The following is a 19985-nucleotide window of genomic DNA, read 5'->3' on the forward strand; positions in this document are numbered from 1 at the left end:
GGAGTGGCAGCTTTCTTTCAGGGAAAGGCTGATATTATTTACATTTCAAGAAAAACCAGCAGTATTCTTTTATATTTAGAGTCATAGAGCATGTAATCATGTCCTCCAGCCCACGCTGTCCTTGCTAACCAAATGGCACACTGGGAAAGTCCCATTTCCCTGCATTTGGCCCATAGCCCTTCAACCCTTCAATTCAATGTTGAACAATTCAGTATTCAGTAACAATTTACTTGTGTTTTACACAGAGTGGAACACCTTAAACAGATAGTGAATTCAAGACTAAGGTAATGGACACACGATTCTTTAAAATAATTCATATGGGGGACTGCAAGATGTCACAGGTTTCACACTTTCATTCATGTCTATATGTTCTGGCCATCCTTTTTTCCTGCTCCATTTTGCTTGCTCAGGAACACTCACAGCCATTCAGTCAACCCCCAAATAACTGTAGTAATGTTTGCTGCACGTACCTGCCATCTTATTCTTGAAATAGATTAACCTGATTGTCTCAAGGCCAAGCAGGTTTAGTGATCCCTCTGTATTAAGTGGCCGGACCTGTAACGAGAGGTGCTTGCTTTAACAAATCTCACAAGACAACTTTACTTAATTTTTTTCATAACTCGGGCCCATATGACATCCTCAACGTGTGCTTTTGCTGTTGTCTCCTGCTGCTCCTGCTCAAAGCTCAGCTGCACTGGGTTACTGTCTAGTAAAAGAACAGTTACACCTGACATAAAATGTTATTAAAACAAATCAGCCAGAAAAGGTAAGGCCAGAGGACAAAAAAAGTTAAACGAGAGCCTAGATAATAAGACTGGGGAATGTGCATGAATAAACACACACTCACAGATACACAAAAGTGATTTAAGGAGCTCATATTATGTGAAATTGCACAGAAGAAGCAGGAGAAGGGTCTTGACCCAAAACGTCACCTATTCCTTTTCTCCAGAGATGCTGCCTGACCTGCTGAATTTCTCCAGCTTTTTGTGTCTGTCTTGGGTTTAAACTAGCATCTGTAGTTCCTCTCTACACAGGAGAGAAATCTCATTGATTTAGAATACAGAGTTCAGGCTTGGGCCCCCAGCTTAGACAGAGTGCACAGATGGACACAAAGTGCTGTAGCTCAGCATGGTCAGGCAGCATCGCTGGTGAACATGGATACATGACATTTTGCATCCTAGCACGTTGTGATTCTTTTGTGTATTAACAGGCATCTGTCGGTTCTTTGTTTCTATGGAGTGCAGACGGCTTGGAGCTAATCCGGGGACAATGCAGGAAGATATTGTGATTAAGGGATTTAGCCGTTACGTGGCAAACGTGCTAGACTCGTAAAAAGGGAGTTCACAAAGTGATGTGCCTGAAGGAGAAAGGAAGAAAAACAAAAATCAGTAAATAAAATGGAAAAAATGAAAGACACAGAAGGAAAGAATTAAAACGTGAGAAAGCGAACACTCATTGTGGAAAAAGACACAAAGCGCTGGAGTAACACAGCGGTTCAAGCAGCATCTCAGGAGAATGTTTTGGGTCGGGTCCCTTCTTCAGACTGTGAAACATTGTGAAACTCTGACATAGAAAGAAATTAATGAAAAACAAAAAGATTAAAAAAAAAAAAAATCACCTTCTTTAGTGCAACTGTCTGGATCCATTCCATTGTGTTCACATCAAATACATCTACAGCATTCTCACTATACACAGACAGATATGGAGCATTGTAACCTGCAGAAATAAAACGTAAGCACCATGTCAGAGCCAAGACCGCGTGACTATACTTCACCAGGCATCACACGACTTGCAAAAACATCAACTGCATGGATTAATCGATCACTGCTCCCACAATCACGCTGGTGCCTTCGAACACAAGGAATGCCGGAACACAACAGTGGCAAGTCCTCAGAACGATGCAACCCCTAGTAGCACCAGGAGGAGACCAGGAGCACTCTGGATGAGATATAATGTCCATTCCCTCTGGGCAGAGCATGGCCAGGAAAACACAGAATCTGAATACAACTAAAGTGCTCCACAACAAAACCACCCCTTGATGAGAAATATCCCGAATAGTTGTTAAAAACCTTTTTTATTTGTGGTTTTGGGGTTATTGCAGGATTATCATGTCCCCGCAAGGTGGGAATTAGGAAAATATTCGTTTCACTTAGAAATGCAGGTGTTAAAAGACGTCCCCCCAACACAATGTACTCAAACCTTTTATCAACATTGACTGTACATTTGGCCTTTTGTTGCAAGTACGCTTCATAACCTTGCAAACTTCAACAGCACTATCTCAGTGAGTTCAGTTAAGCCAGGACACAGATAGGCTAGAGCTTCATGCTACGTCTAAGGTAATTACTGGAGCAAGCCGCTCTCCTGACACCAACACGGCCACTACACAGGAAACTATGGACAACCTTCTCCATCAGCAACAGAGGTCTAACAAGAGGTAGATATGGGATCACCAGTGGATACAAGCCTTGATCCAAAAAGGCACCAGGCATGTGCTTCTTCTTTCAGGAGCAGCTATTTTGATGCAAATAGATGACCTCTTCCACATAGACTTCAAAAGACTTGGATTCCAAATATACAGCTTCGCTCTTTCAGCTCCCCATTGAATACATTCAAGAACATGTGGCAACATAGAAACGAGGGACTGCAGATGCTGGTTTACCAAAAAAGTCACAAAGTGCTGGAGTAACTCAGTGGGTCAGGCAGCATCTCTGGAGAACATTAGGTCTGAAGAAGAGTCCTGACCCAAAATGTCACCTGTCCATGTTCTCCAAAGATGCTGCCTGACCTGCTGAGTTACTCCAGCACTCTGTGTCTTTGTTTTACACATGGCATATCCAGGCGACTAAAAAAAACTGCATATTATTACAGGTAGTGCCTTATGTAGTGTCATCATAAGCCTGTTTGATTTACCTTCCATTTCTATAGCAACATCATGTACTAACATATTAAACACTGACCTTGGATAATACTTCAATCAGTGCGGTTACTTAAACAGTCAAATCCGGCTTGGCTGTCTAGCTCACTGTCACTGAGCCAATTTCCTTTGTCTAGCCATACATCCCTGCAACCATTATGTGGAGATATTACAGTAAGTTATAACACATTCATTATTACTAAGACAAGTTTGAGAACGAGAAACAAAACTTTGGTTAAAATGTTATTACATCAGGTCAGTAGGATTATAAGATATGTGTGGAAAATTCTATGCAAAGCACGAGTCATATAATCGGACAGCACGGAAACTGGCCCTTCGGCCCACCGGGTCTGTGTTGAACGTCAAGCACCATTTACACCAACCCCACATGAATCCATTTTATTACCCCCACATTCCCATCAATTCTGCGCACACTACAACTGGAAAGCACCAGAGGTCAGGTTTTTAGCCGGCTCCCTGCTGTAAGGCAGCAGCCCGACTAGCTCCGTGCTGCCCAATACGTTTATTACCGGATATTGGCTATAAGAAAAGGTTGGGACAAACTTGAATTGTTTTCACTGGAACATCTGTAGCTAAGGGGAGACCTGATGAAAAGTCATAGTTATGAGGGGCTTAAGTAGGGTTGGCATGTAGGGTAGAACCTTTTTTTATCCAGGATGGAAATGTCAAAGACTCAGGGACATAAAGTGCTGGAGTAATTCAGCAGGTCAGGCAGCATCTCTGGAGAACATGGATTCTTCAAACTGGAGAAGAGTCTTGACCCAAATCGTCACCTATCCCTGTTCTCCAGAAATACTGCCTCACCTGCTGAGTTACTCCAGCCCATTGTGTCTTTTTTATGTATTAACCAGCGTTTGCAGTTCTTTGTTTCTACATACTCAAAGACTGAAGGCGTAGCTTTAAGATGAGAGGGGGAAAGTTTAAAAGTGGAGAGTGGGGAAAGATTTTTTCCAGTGCATGGAATGTGCTGGCTGGGGAGGTGGTGAAGGTAGATATGATAGTGATGCTTCAGAGATTTTTAGATAGGCACATGGATATGCAGGGAATGGAGGGATATGGATCACATGTAGGCAGAGGAGATTAGTTTAACTTGGCATTATGTTTGGAATGGACATTGTGGGCTGAAGGGCCTTTTCCTATGCTGTACTATTTATTCTAAGTTCTATAATCAGAAAGAAACATCAAGAGAGTGGAGATCCAGAAATAGTTAAATGAGGGAGAGAGAGGGATGGAGCAAGTCAGGGGTGGTGAGAAAGCACATTTGAGGAGTGGGAAGACAGACACTGAAGAAGCTTCTGGAATAATTAGCCCTCCACAAGTAGTATTCGAACAGCCCAAATACTTCACACTTTGACAAGTATTCGCTGGAGTATGGTGTTTCAAAGTTGTTGTCCACAACAAAAAGGAACGTGAGATCAACATTGGCAGAGGTTGGCATAACTTTCACAAGACGCACACTGATGAGAATGGCCATCCAAAACATCATGCTCACTGGTTGTGTTAGACCACTAAATGAGTCAGGTTTTAGACTTTAACACCTTTCTTGTATGTGTATTCAGTTCAATTCCTGCCTGCATATCAACTGTAGGCATCAGTCCTAAATCTGTCCTTCAGCAGTGTAAACCTGTTTACCCTCGTCCTCTGGCTGTTATTTGTTTAAAGTAGCACTCCAGATTTAAATATCTCCACAGGACAGTCATAGAGTCATACAGCACACAAACAGGCCCTTCGACAGAAACCAAGCTGCCCCATCTAAGCTAGTCTCACCTGCCAGCATTTGGCCCATATACCTCTAAACCTTTCCTACCCATGTACCTGTATTCAGTACCTGTGTATAGTACCTGCCTCAACTACTTCCTCTGGCAGCTCGTTCCATATACCCACCACCCTCTGAGTGAAAAAGTTGCCCCTCAGGTTTGTATTAAATATTTCCTTCCTCACCTTAAACCTTTATCCTCTGCTTCTTGATTCCCCTACTCTGGCAAACAAGTGTGTGCATTCACCCGATCTATTCCCCTCATGATTTTATATGTAAGATCACCCCTCAACCTCCTACATTCCAAGTCCTAGCCTGTCCAGCCTCTCCCTATAGCTCAGGTTCTCGGGTTGTATTTATAAAGCACCTTGAATGAGTTGAGCACTCGTCAACATGATGAAATTCAACCCAACACACAGTCATGTAAACGATGTTAGGTGTACGGCAAAATGTGGTAGAGGGGAAAAAGTAGCTACAGAGAGATTTCCGGAGTTATGAGTAGGAAAGAACTGCAAATGGTGGTTTAAATTGGAGGTAGACACAAAATGCTGGAGTAACTCAGCGGGACAGGCAGCATCTTTGGAGAAGGAATAGGTGACGTTTCGGGTCTGAAGAAGGGTCTCGACCCGAAACGTCACCCATCCCTTCTCTCCGGAGTTATGTGCCTGGGTGGCTGCTAAAGGCACAGTCATCAATGATCGATCGATTAAAATTGAGGTTGTTCCAGAGGGAAGATTTGGAGGAGATCTCAGGAAGCTGTAAGACTGGAGGAGAGTGCACACTATACGCCAGTTTTGGATGACATTGGGTTAATGGAGAATAAAGCAAGCAAACCTTACAAAGAGCTGAACTGGGAGTAATAAAACAGGCATGTGAGTGAGGTCAAAAAAAGAAGAAAACAGCCGAGTGCTTGCGTGAGGCTCACAGCGGGGGTCAAAAATTTGGATTTAAAAAAAGATTACACACAAAATTACCAGTTTCCAGCCTTTTTTAGTGCATTTCAAAGTAAAAACAGACATTCCAAAATAATGTGAATATGTCACTGTATACTAATAACATTTTGAAGTAAATTCGCACATTAATTGATAATCAGCCCAAAAAGGTGGTAATTGGCTTTTCTGCTGTGTTTTATATTTTAACCCCGTCTTAATTAATTTAGTTATATAATCTTGCACTTAAATTTAATATTTACTCATTACAGTTCCACCACTGATTTTCTGGCACTTTTGGTTCCAGAGCTTTGCTGGTTTATCCAGCCGGCCAAGGAAGTCGGCTATGGGGATAGATGTGCTTGCTCCAGCTGGGCTGGAGTTCCAGAGCCCCGGCCGCAGGTTGCAAATTCAACCCACCGATTGGCCGTGGAAGTCCCGATGAGGTGGAGATTGGCTGCCTTGCCCAGCCTGGGTGCCACATTTTCGGGGAGATTTCCAGGGCGTGGGGGATTTCTCACGGAACCCCTAGCGACCTCTAGCGGAGCCCTAGTGTTCATTACAAGTCCATACATCATTTATTTCCTTTTTTTGGGATCCGATTTCTCCATTGGTTAACGCGATTTTGGCAAAGTGAAAAACGCAGAAATCATGCAAAAAGCACGGAAAAGGGATTTTAAAAACGCGGAAATCTGCAGAAAAACGGAAGATTCACATGCCTGTAAAAACATGGATAAGGCTTTTAGTGTGAGATATATAGAGTCAGTGACAGAGATGAGGGCAATGTCACACAAATTCAGAGATAATGACACAAATATGACCCAAAACTCAACTTGGGATCAGGTATAACACAGAGGTTGCAAACAATTTAGTTTTGTTTCAGATAACTGGCAGAAAGGCGGGTGACAGGGAGAAGTGTGAAAAGGGCCTGCCCAAGATTTTGTTGGAGACAATCTCAGCTTATCAGTGTTGAGTCAGATTCAGATTTAGATTTGCTTATCGTCATAAATACCTGGGTGCAATGACATTTCTGGTTTACATGAAGACAACAGAGTAAATGTAAGTGTACAGTAATGAAAAAAACAACATTAAATGCAACGACAAGTACAAAACAGCAAAATGGTGCAAGATTAAAGTGGACCCTTCTATCTGCCTCGTGAGTTCACTGTAGTACTCATCACTACTGTTTACATACCACCAGATGCTAACGCCAGCATAGCTCTCACCCTGCTGCATGACACTGTAAACAAACAGCAACAGGCTCACCCTGAAGGAGTGCATGTCATTGCTGGGGACTTTAATAAAGCATGCTTAAGGACAGTACTCCCCAAATTTGTACAGTATGTACAGTGTGCCACCAGGGGGAAAAACACACTGGACCATGTTTATTCCAACTTAAAGCATGCTTACAGAGCAGTGCCTCTCTCACATCTGGGTCTCTCAGACCATCTCTCACTGCTCCTGATCCCAGCATACATCCCACTCAGGAGGCAAACTAAGCCAGACACAAAGATTATAAGAACCTGGCCATCGGGAGCACTCATAGAGCTTCAGGACTGCTTTGCACGCACAGAATGGACTATATTTGAACACCAGGACCTAGAGGAATATACAGGAACTGTTCTGTCCTATATAAAAAGCTGCACTGATAATGTGACTGTTAACAAACACATCTGGGTATACCCCAACCGCAAACCCTGGATGACTAGAGTGGTACAGTGTCTTTTGAAAGCACGCAACTCTACCTTCAAGTCTGGAGACAGAGCACAATACAGCGCGGCAAGGGCTGAGCTGAGGAGGGGCATCAAAGCAGCCAAGGAGGATTACAAGAGGAAAATAGAGGACCATCTGACTCAGAACAACCCACGGCAGGTGTGGCAGGGTTTACAGCAGATAACCAACTACAAGGGCAAAACATCTGTGACTCCCAGCGTGGATACCTCACTGGCAGAGGAACTAAATCATTTATTTGCCCGTTTTGAGACTGCAGTGCCACACACAGCCATCCTGCCCCTACCATCTACTACACCCAACACGCTCACTTTACAGGAAGACCAAGTGAGACGTGTACTAAAGACGGTGAATCCAAACAAAGCAGTAGGACCTGATGGAGTACTTGGTAAAGTACTGAAAGCTTGTGCTGACCAGCTCTCAGGGGTCCTCCCAAAGATCTTCAACATCTCCCTGACACAAGCCACCGTCCCATCCTGCTTAAAATCGGCTATTATTATCCCAGTCCCCAAAAAGCCTGCTGTCAGTAGTCTAAATGAGTACAGACCAATAGCCCTTACATCGGTTGTTATGAAATGTTTTGAGAAACTTGTGGCACAACACATCAACGGCATCCTTCCTCCCAGCTTTGACCCTCATCAGTTTGCCTATCGAGCAAACAGATCTACAGAAGACGCCATCAATACAGCCCTCTACACTGCACTGAGCCACCTAGAGAGCCCGGGGACCTATGTAAGAATGCTTTTCATAGACTACAGCTCGGCATTCAATACGATCATCCCAGGCATACTAGTGGATAAGCTGTATAATAACCTGGGTTTTCCCCCATCCATCTGCGCCTGGATAAGAGACTTCCTCACAAACTACCCACAATCTGTCAAGATCGGCCCCCACAGCTCCCCCACCATTACGCTCAGCATTGGTTCCCCACAGGGCTATGTGCTGAGCCCCCTCCTCTATGCTCTGTATACACACGACTGCACTCCTATTCACCCCTCCAATTCAATCATCAAATTTGCAGACGACACAACTGTGGTCGGTCTGATCACTGGAGGAGATGAGTGCATACAGAGTCGAGGTCTGTGCTCTGTCCAAATGGTGCGAGGCAAACAACCTAGCACTGAATACCAGTAAGACAAAAGAAATGGTACTGGACTTTAGGAAACACAGAGTAGTTCCTACCCCACTTCTTATAAATGGGGAGGAAGTGGAGAGGGTCTCCACCTTCAAGTTCCTGGGGACCACCATCTCCAGGACCTCTCCTGGACTGCAAATACTACAGCTGTAGTTTAAAAAGTCACAGCAGAGACTGCACTTCTTAAGACTGCTCCGGAAAAACAAACTGAAGGAGAATCTGCTGGTGACCTTCTACCGCTCCACCATTGAGAGCGTACTGGCATACTGCACTATTGTGTGGTATGCTGGCTGCTCAGTTGCAGACCAGAAGGCCCTCCAGAAGGTTATTAAGACAGCAGAGAAAATTATCGGCTGTCCACTACCTTCTCTGAAGGACATCTCCAGCTCGCGTTGACTAAACAGGGCTAGAAATATAATTAAGGACAGCACACACCCAGGATATGAACTGTTTGCTCTCCTGCCCTCTGGGAGGCGCTACAGGAGCCTAAGGGCCAGAACAAACAGTTTATTTCCCTGGGCCATAAGAACAGTGAATTGAAACACTTGACTTGATGTGACTCTCACTTTCGTCGCACTTTAAAAAATATTTTCAGCATTTTAGGTGTAAAATTCATTTATTATTTATTAGGTTTTTTATTGGTTTTTATTGATATTGGTATTTGTTGTGTTGGTTCCTATGTTTGTGCGATTGTCTTTGAAAGATTTACACTGTCGCACTGTTTCAGATGTAGCACTTCTAATTTCGTTGTACTGTTCGTACAATGACAATAAAGGCATATTATTATTATTATTATTAAAGTAGAGCAAAAATAAAGCACAACAGAGCAACCAAATGAGGTAGGGTCAAGAGTTTGTAGCAGCATCTCCGGGAAGGGGGTGATTGGTTCAGGAGTTTGATAGCAATGGGGAAAAAGGTGTTCCTTGCAGTAAGTCTGACGGCAGAGGAGAGAGTCAACAGATTTAGGTTCTTGGGCATATGTATCTCTGAAGATGTGAACTGGGTCCAGAACATTGAGGCAATCACAAATAAAGTATATCAATGCCCCTACTTACTTAGAAGACTGAGGAGATTTGGCATGTCTGAATATCAAATTTCTACAGATGTATGGTAGAGAGCATTCTGACTGCATCAAGGCCTGGTTCGGTAACTCGAACGCCCAGGAATGAAGGAGGCTGCAGGAAGTAGTGGTCATGGCCTGGTCCATCATGGGTATTTCCTTCCCCACCATCGAGGGGAACTACAGGAAGCCCTGCCTCAGAAAGACAACTAGTATCATCAACGATCCACACCACCATGGCCACAATCTCATCTTGTTGATATCTTCGGGAAGAAGGTACGGGAGCCTCAAAACTGTGACTTCCATCTTCAAGGATGGCTTTTTCTCAACAATCATCAGACTGTTGAATAATTTCTTGCTTTTTAAGTTCAGACTTTAAATTTCCAATATCTGCAGTTTTTTTATTTTCATTTAAATTAAAAAATTGCAGTGTGCCTATTCTTTCTCAAACTCTCAACTTTCTATACAAGCTTTAAAATAAATGCCAAATAACACAGTGGTTTTCTAAAAAAAAGACACAAAGTGCTGGAGTAACTCAATGAGTCAGACAGCATATCTGGAGAACATGGATAGGTGATGTTTTGGGACCGGACACTTCTCCAGAGATGCTGCCTGATCTGCTGAGTCACTCCTGCACTTTGTGTATTTTTTAATATAAACTAACATCTGCAGTTCCTTGTATCTTTTTAATGTGCTTTTCTAATCAGGGCATTTCGACTTGCTCCTGTCTGTAAGTGTTGTCCAAATAGTTTAAGCTATTCTAAGAAAGAAAAAAATCACATTTCTTTAATCACCCTTAGCATTCATCATCTGTAAGCATGTCCTGGCCGTATTTGACAAGGTTCAGCTTCCAAAAGGGAGGCAGGATAAAACTCAAACAATGCTGTGGAAGTAGTGATGGACCGTCGATGTTGACTCCAGGCCTTGTGAAGATTCTTAGCTTTTGATCACATAACATCCAGGAAACATCTCTTTAACCAACCCCCGCCTATGTCACTAAGAATCTATTACTGCTTCATGCTGTAGGTATCTCAGCATGGAACAGTGAGCAAGGGTATGGGTTACACCCTGGGCGGCACAACTTGGTCATTCACTAAATATGGTACAGCGATAACATCACAGCCCAAGAAATAGTTCTACAGCACAAAAACAGCCTGCCGCGTCTGCACTGTCAACCACTCATTTGACATCAATAGATTTAGAGTCAGAATCATACTGCACCGAAGCAGGCTCTTGAGCCCACCTTGTCCATGCTGGCTTCCTGAGCTGGTCTCACCTGCCTGCATTTGGTTCATATCCCTCTAAATCTTTCCTATCCATGGACCTGCCCAAATGTTTCTTTAAACAATGTAATTGTTCTCGACTCTACCACTTTGTTTGGCAGCTCATTCCCCATTCCCATCATTCTCTGTATGAAGAACTGTGTGAAAAACCTGTTCCTAAGATCCCTTTAAATCTTTATTTTACCTCTCTTTAAACCTGTGCCCTCTGATTTCAGAACTCTGGTGAAAATGACTGTGACTATACCTTATCTATTATTTTTTATATAACTTATATTTTATAAACTTCTCACACCTCAGCCTTGATCACGCCAGGATAAACAGTTCCAGGCTATCTTGTCGCTCCTTCCAATTCAAGCTGGCCTGTCCCAGCATACTCTCTAGTTTAATTGAATTGGATTGAATTTATTTGTCATTCAAACCAAGTTTGAACGAAATTTTGTTACCGTGCAGTCACAACATTAAAAAAGCAACAAGAACACACAAATACATCATTCAACACAAACATCCATCACAGTAACTCTCCTCCAGGCACCTCCACACAGTGATGGAAAGTAAAAAAGAAAGTCTGATCTCCTTCCTGCTTCTTCACCCGCGGTCGGGCAGTCAAAACTGCTGCGTCGAGGCGATCGAAGCTCCCGACCCTGAAGCCCCCACCGGGCGATGGAAGATCCCGCGGCTGATTTTTAAGCCGGGCCGGACGATGAAAAGTCCTGTGAACGGTGCGTTGAGGTGATCGAGGCTCCCGACCCTGAAGTCCCCGCCGGGCGATGGAAGATCCCGCCGCCGATTCCACGCCGCGCGACGAAAAGTCCCGCGAACGAGCCGACCCAAGGCCCATGCTTCTGGGCGGATGAAGACGCTGCTGCTGGAGCCCCTGCAACTCGGTCGCCAGCCTGGGACCCGCGAGCTCCCGACGCCACAGTCCACAGGGCCCGTGGCCAAAGCCTCTGAAGCAAGACAGCTCCACGATGGTAAGTCTGGAGGCCGCCAGCTCCCTGTTGCTAGGCCGCAGCACGAACGGAGATGCGACCCGGAAGAAGATTAAAAAAATGTTTCCCCCCCGCCACCCCCTATAATACACAACTAAAAGTAAACTATAACACACATCTAACATTAAAAATATCTAACATTAAAATCACATCCTTCCCACAAATGGTAATGTAGAGAGATATAGAACAAAGGAATGAAAGATGTGCAAAAAACTAAAGATGGTAAAGGAAACAGGCTATGTGCTTGGTGAGAACGAGTACAGATAATGAGACTCAACAAGACGACTTTGAAGCTGGTACGACTTAGGTGGGGGACTTACTTATCTGCCTGCATATGACCCATATCCCTTCATTTCCTACATATCCATGTGCCTTAACAAAAGTATTTTAAATTCCACTAACGTATCTGCTTCGACCAGATAACAATTATTGAATAATTCAGTAAACATAATAATTTTCATATTTAGCACATATAATACTGAATGAAATTGCATCCTGGTCCAATTGCAGTGCAGAGTACAGGGGCGCCACCTACAGTGCATCAATCACCTCCGATGGCTTTTAATTTTTTGGTGGGTAGGAAGCCCTATTAATCTTACAGGAAGACACAATCTTGAGCAAAACACAAAGTGCTGGAGGATCTCAGCGGGTCGGGCAGCATCGGTGGAGAAAATGGACAGATGATGTTTCGGGTCGGAACTCTTCTTCAGATTGAGCTTCTTTTGCAATGTATACCATTGTTAATGTTTAACTAGAAAATAAATTCTGGGATTAGTAGTACATTGTGAGTCAAGAATCTCGAAAAACTGCTGATTGATTTCACCCCACTACTGCACCAATGGCCTCTCACCCGTAGCCCTAATATAAACAATTTTTGGATTTGCGCATTAAATACCACAGAAAAGGGGAGCCTGGTGATCCAGCATGTCCTGATAGTTCCAATAATGACCTGACCATTGCTATCACAGCCAAGCTGAGGAGATAAATGTTTGAGACATGGGATTCTGCAGATGCTGGAATCTTATGCAAAATACAAAGTGCTGGAGGAACTCAGGGGGTCAGGCAGCATTTATGGAGGGAATGGACAGATGACGTTTCAGGTCGGGATCCTTCAGACTGAATAAATGGTCTTCAGATAAGACCAAGGTGCCAAGTTCCGTTTTCCATAGAACTATGCTCTTCACAATCCTTTGTTCACTCGTTCCTTCCCACCCAACCTACCCCTCCCTGGGCACTTTCTTCTGCAACCTCCTTTCCCTCAGTGAGACTGAATGTGCACTAGGTGACCTCTTCACCATACACGAGCGTGTAGTCTGCCAAGGCCTACTGGATCTCCCGGTTGCTAACCATTTGAACTCTCCTTCGCAATCCCATCTTTCTGTCCTGGCCTCCTCCACTGACAGAGTGAGGTCAAATGCAAACTGAAGGAATAGCACCTCATATTCTACTTGGGTGTCTTACAACCCAACAGTCTTAAAGTAGTAGTCCCTAGCCTCCCCCCCCCCCTTTTCCCCTGCCTATTGCACACACATTTCTCCCATCACCCTGCTCCTTTCCCATCCCCAAGTCCTATATTATCTCCCCTCCTTCCTCTCTCCCTTGCCCCTTTCCATCCATATCCCTTCCTCTGGCTTTCTATTTCACTCCTCTTCTCTCCTTTTCTGGCATCCTTTTCACCTCTAGCCTTTGTCACATACTCCACCCATCTACCATCACTTGTATCCACCTATCACTTCCCTGGCTTTGCCCCTCCCCCACTCTTTTCCAGCTTTCCCTTCTACTCCAGCAGCCTCAAGAAAGGTCCAGAGCCGAAATCTCATCTGCCCTTGGAGTTCTTCCAAGATCCATTGTCATTAATTTATTGTTGCGTTATCCATATTATTCTTGCAGTATTATTATCAATTTGCAGCTTAGGAGACTGCTTGTGGGAAATATTTTTGGATGGATGGCTGAAGGAAAATCAATAGTGTCCACACAAATTAGCAACAGGCTCTTCCGCCCCTCAACTCCTCTGCTATTCAATAAGATCATAGCTGATCTGATTACCAGCTCAATATCCCCACCCACACCCCTAGCTTATCAGATGTCCATCTACCTCAGCTTTAATTTTTTTAAGATTCTGCTTCAACTGCTTTTTGATGAAGAAATTTCCAAACCTCATCATCCTTGGAGAAGAAAATGTAGCCTGATCTCGGTGATAAATGGGCAACTTTGAACTATACTACTAAAAGATTAAACTTACTTTTAATCTGTTTCTGGATTCTCCCGCAAGAGGAATTGTGGGAGTATTATAGATACTGTACAACAGTAGTCGTGATCTTAACAAGGCTGATGCAACGAAGTCGGCTCAGTCAATTCTCCTCTCACTCTTGTAAATCCCAGCAAATACAAGCCAAGCCTGACCAACCTTTCCTCACATAATACCCCACCCATTCCAGGTATCACCTTACTAAACCTTCTTTGAGCTGCTTCCAACACTCGTAAATCTTTCCGTAAATAAAGAGACTAGCACCATACACAGCACTCCAGATGTCCTGTCATATAACCTCTTTCATTCTATATTCAATTTCTCTCACAATAAACACTTCGTTAGATTTTCTCATTACTTGCTGTATCTGCACAACTAACCTTTGCCAAATGAATCACACGCACATCTAGAGACTGCTTAAATGCTGCCTGTGACCCAGCTTCAACCACTCTCTCTGGTACAGCACTCGATACTCACCACCCTCTGGGTGAAGAAGGTCCCCCCGATGGCCCCTTTAAATTGCTTCCCCTTATCCTAAATCAGAGTCCTGTGGTTTTATCTACCTCTGATATGGGGAAAAGCTTCCTGCAGTTCCCTATCCATACCCCGCATCATTTTATATACCGTAATCATACCCCCCTTAACCTCCTCCGTTCCAGGGAAATCAATTCCCCCTTTCTGGGGGAACTGCCCTCAGGAATGTAATGAGATCTCCCCACTTTCACTCACTATGCCCAGGAATCCAACGTGGGACCTCTCAGTCAATGTCTTCAGCATCATGTGTCCTTTGCCCTCTCACTCACTAACCCTGCGCACTTCCCACACTATTCCTGGGGATCCAATGAGCTTTCTCCTCCTTACTTAGTATACTCAGGGATCATTCAAGCTCTCCCCTTTCACACTCTTCTCTGGGGTCTAATGAACTTTCCTGTTTCATTCACTGGCCCTGTGGATTCATAAATCTTTGACTCCTCCCCCTGTCCTTTCCCTTTCCCGGATTTAGTATACAGGGTAGGATTGGATAGGCTGGACGGATTGCAATCCTCAGTTTCCTCATTATTCCACACACCTCACCATCTATGGTTTAAACTTGATTTGTAAAGAAATAGCCAGCTGGCTTGAAAACCTGCCCACTACAAAATTTTCTGGAATAAAAGTTCTTCCAAAGCTAATACCATTGTTCAAAAGGCAACATAAGTTTAGTTGAAACTAAAGCAATGTGTTTTTACTACAGAATACCTTTCTTGGCATCAAGCACTTCCATCTCTGACTCCACCTGAGAGTCACCATAGAGGATCCAAGAATACAAAGAATATTTAATTTGGCATTGAAGCAGAGTATAGGTGGGATACAACCTTCCTTTATGCAGAAGAATGGCCTGCTTCAGAGTTATGTTCAACATGATAAATGCACACCCTGTTTTCAGGCGAAAAATTAAATGGCTGTTCTTTTGCCCTGTAATGAAGCCACTCCATTATCACAATGGAACTTTTGTGGTAATCAAGTAATTGAACACAGAGCAGGCGGAGCTTTTTTAAGGTTTAGCCCAAGTACTGTGCTAGGAATTGGAGTTACCCGAACTATGCCCCAGGCTACAGATAGAAGAACCAAACCAACTCACAGCATGTAGTGGGAATAGCTGGCCACATCAGCTCCTGCTGCCTTGACCTTCGACCCTGGCAGTCCACATACACGCCCACAGTACTGAAACACAATAAATACTCCTTGCTTGAGATTTCCACCGCACAGATCGCATCATTGGGCTGTTGGCTGATGAAGGAGAGCGTGTGGTCGTCGGGATGCAGCAGGCTGACAGGACCCCCGTCCCCTTGCAGGGGGTACTTGACAAAGCCCGACTGGTAGCCAACGAGCAGGCGTTCACTGAAGATGGCCATCCACTGCACGTTGCCCAGCACCTGGATCTCCTTGAACTTTTTGTGGCGGGTTTTGCTCTGGTTGAGTTCGTAGCACTGCACCTGGCGTTTCATGGCCACACTTAGGCACGTGGTGGTGCCATGGCGCATCAATCCTGACACCAGCGTTTGGCAGCCCTTCGTCTCCACCAGTTTGAAGAAGTCTCCTTCGCGGCCGTCGAGCGCTGTGGTAGGGAAAAGGCGGACGTGGCGGTTTCGTCCAGATATAACAGCTATTAGCTGCTCTCCTGAGATGAGCTCGATGTGGTGGACCTTCTTGTTATCACCAACGCGGATGATTTCTGCCAAAGAGAAAATGAAATGTTCATTCAGCTGATGGTGCTTGCCATGGCCTTAGACTCTTTCAAAGTAGTCTACAGGTTGCAAGGCACCTAGGTAACTCAGCTGCCACAAGTGCATAGTTCAGAATAACAAGTAACTGCCAGTTTACATTCAAAGCGTCTCTCAAACCCCTCTTCCACCACACTTCCAATCCTTGGTACAATGAACTCGTTTGACTTGGCTGCCTTTACCACTTCTCTCCTTCCCCTTTCCTTCAAGGCCTTTCCTGCCCTTTATGTTTTTCCATAATTTCCATGCGACCCAGTTCCTGGCCCCTTGAATTGGTGATTAGCCAACTTCCCTTCCTGGGTCTGAGTGCAAGCAACAGCTTTTGGTGCAAACAGCTTTGGCCTGTTGCTGTCTCCACCTCTTCAAATATGCTGCCACAACCCATCTCAAAATTACACCCTTCTTTGCAAACTGCAACATTATTTTCATCCCCACTTTCCTTCCCAAATTCCAACCCACCTTCATCAGAGCACCATGTACAAATCCCCCCAATTAGTCACTGTACTGCACAGGTCCGAACAGTCACTAATGACATTCTGAGGAATTGTGAAAACAATAAAAAACCTTTCCTTGATGCCTTGGTACTCTTAACTACACCATCCTCCTGCTTCCATTATCACCTTTCCAGTCGTAGTGAGAGAATACCGGCAGTAGCATTTTGTGGGATTATTACCATTAGACTTTAGAGACATGGTGTAGAAACAGGTCCTTCGGCCCATCGAGTTCATGCTGACCATCAATCACCCTGTGCCCTATAACTATCTTACACACTAGGGATAATTTACAATTTACAGAAGTCAATTAATCTACAAACATGTACGTCTTTGCAGTGTGGGAAGAAACTGGAGCACCCGGAGAAAACCCACGTGGTCTCAGGGAGAACGAACAAACTCCGTACAGACAGCACCCGTAGTCAGGATCAAAACCGAGTCTCAGGAGCTGTAAAGCAGCAACTCTACCGTTGTGCCACTGTGCCGCCCCTCAACCTCTCACCTACTTACTTCCCGATAACAACAACATCCAGAAACCCTGTGTCAGATTCTATTTACATGACAACATCCAGTCCAACTTCACTACCACTCACTTACACCACCCACTATCAGAAAATGATTCAGATTCAAAAACCAATCTATAGTCAAACTGGACTGCTTGCAACTTTGGAGTCATGTCTAACTTCACACAGTATAACTACACCAAGACAGTCCATGTCACCTCTAAGACATCAAACCACTCGAACCTTGGCTCAACTCAGCTGTGACGTAACCATCAGCCGCACCTTTGTTCCCTTGCCACTTGACTATTCAAACTTAGTTGCAGTTACATTCGTCTGAGATGCTTAGAACTTTTTGGCATGGTTGCTTGGATCATTTTTAATGGAAGAGTTCATAATCTTTATGCAATAATTTGTATTCCTACTGGAAGCCACACTGGCTATTTCAAGTGTATGGTCTCAATTTCCCGGGGACTGCCCAGATCTGGCATTAGATTTAGATTTTTCCCACAAGAAGATTTCATGGGAAAGAACGCGAAACCTTAGAATTAAATTACATGATTGGGAACAAACCTCAGAGGTACGAAAACTAAAAACCATTTTCTGCTGATGTTGATAATGAAGAGGATGAGTTGTAATGTAAGTATGATAATCTATGACATACAGAATGGCACAGGAGTTGTTCAGTGAAGATACATAGTTAGGAAGACTCACCATCTTTGGTGACGTGCACTACAAACAAACCTTCTTCATTTCCCAGTGCTATTCTTTCGTGATCTGGAATATAATAACAATAAAGGGAACAATTGTTACCTTGCTGACAAGGAGTCAGACAGCACAGAAAAAGGCCCTTAGGCCTATTAAGTCCTTGCCAACTATAAAGCATCCATCTTACACATCCCACTTTATCCTACCCCCATTATAACCAGCTTCCCTCGGATCCTACATGCTGAGGGCAATATCAAGTGGCTGAATAACCTACTAACCTATTAGTCCGGAGGATGTGTGCAAACTGGAGTACCCTGAGGAAAGTCATGCGGTTATAACGAGAACATGCAGATTCCACACAGACAGCACCGGAGGTCAGGATCGAACCCAGGTGACGGGCGGTGTGAGGCCGCAGGACCACCAGCTGTGCCCCCGAGCACACTATTTTTCTGACCAGTCAATATAATATTTTGAAGTAATGTCATGGTTTTGTTTAGTTCAGATACAGCGCGGAAACAGGCCCTTCGGCCTACCGGGTCTTTGCCAACCAACGATCCCCTATTCTACACGAGCACTACCCTACACATTAGGGACAGTTTACAATTTTTTCCCCCGAAGCCAATTAACCTACAAACCTGTACGTCTTTGGAGTGTGGGAGGAAACCAGAGCACCCGGAGAAAACTCACGCTGTCACAGGGAGAATGTGCAAACTCCGTACAGATAGCACACGTAGTCAGTATCGAACCCAGGTCTCCGGCACAGTAAGGCAGCAATTATACTGCTGCGCCACCATGCCACCCTTAATCGTCCCGTAATTTCTCAAATTGGATCCAACAGCACATTTCAGCTGCAACCTGAATCAGTATTGTAGCAGCATGAATTTTCTTTATCTCCACATCAGCAGTTATGTAGCTTCCCTGACAAATGAATGGAAGATTAATGCTGTTTTGTGCAGTTTTCGAGAAACTGGAACATCAAGAATTGCATACAATCACCAATGAACATTTCCCGCAGAAGGCAAGCCAGGTATCAGTCCTCAGGACATATTAACATTTTGCCCAAGCAGTCAGTATCTATCAGATCTCCACAGGCAATGTGCACTTCACTATTGAGCTACTTGCCTTTCAGGCATGGCTTGAAGCTACTGCTTTTCACCTTATAAGAAAATTTTAACCTTAATTATTTTGACCATGTTTTTGGTCAATGTCAATAGAGTCATACGGTGCTGAAACAGCCCCTTCGGTTGAACGTCCATGCCAACCAAGATGTCCATCTAAGCTAGTTCCATTTGCCTGTATTTGGCCCATATCCATCTAAACCTTAAAGAACATAAAGTGCTGGAGTAATTCAGCAGGTCAGGCAGCACCTCTGGAGAACATGGATACGTGATGTTTTGGGTCGGATCCTTCTTGTGTCCTTTTGTGTATTAACTAGCATCTGCAGTTCCTTGTTCCCTCTAAACCTTTCCAATTTATGTCAATGTTATTAATAATGGCTTCTTCGGCCTGATTATGTCTACATGAGGCACCATTGGGACATTTCTCTAAATCAAACATAAAATAAATTGATTAGACTTCTGATCCAAAAGAAGAAATGGTGCCTGCTTATTTCCCTCCATGCTTGCAGCCTGACCTGCTGAGTTCCTCCAGCCACTTTGTTTTTTGCTCCAGATTCCAGCATCTTTTGTGTCTCCGTAAGACAAACATGACTGGTGGGAAAGTAATTAAAGGGGTGCTTGCTCCACCACCAGCAGCTCCACTTCCACCTCAGTGACCTCCACATTATTCCAATGGGCTTCATGTCAAAAATGGGCTGGTAATTAAAATTGTGATGGGCTCAAATCACTGAGCTGCATCGAGTCTGCAATTACTGTTTGTTAAAATCCCATTTTTACTGCTGGGAGCCTCCACACACACTGAGTCCCTGCTTGGGTTAAAACCACAGCTATTTTCACT

General features: G+C 44.2%; 1 protein-coding gene across 10 annotated transcripts in view; it reads right to left on the reverse strand.

Moving 5' to 3' along the window:
* LOC144593414 (serine/threonine-protein kinase MRCK alpha-like) overlaps positions 1 to 19985 on the reverse strand; it is a 324476-nt gene that overhangs the window by 13392 nt on the left and 291099 nt on the right. For all 10 annotated transcript variants that reach the window (XM_078398926.1, XM_078398934.1, XM_078398929.1 and 7 more), the window contains 4 exons: positions 18036 to 18098; positions 15688 to 16281; positions 1619 to 1716; positions 471 to 555 (listed from right to left, as the gene is read on the reverse strand). In XM_078398926.1, the coding sequence (XP_078255052.1) occupies positions 471 to 555; positions 1619 to 1716; positions 15688 to 16281; positions 18036 to 18098 (840 nt within the window). The remainder of the gene's footprint in view (positions 1 to 470; positions 556 to 1618; positions 1717 to 15687; positions 16282 to 18035; positions 18099 to 19985) is intronic.

This window comes from Rhinoraja longicauda, chromosome 5, assembly GCF_053455715.1.
Source record: "Rhinoraja longicauda isolate Sanriku21f chromosome 5, sRhiLon1.1, whole genome shotgun sequence".
Classification (NCBI taxonomy): Eukaryota; Metazoa; Chordata; class Chondrichthyes; order Rajiformes; family Arhynchobatidae; genus Rhinoraja; species Rhinoraja longicauda.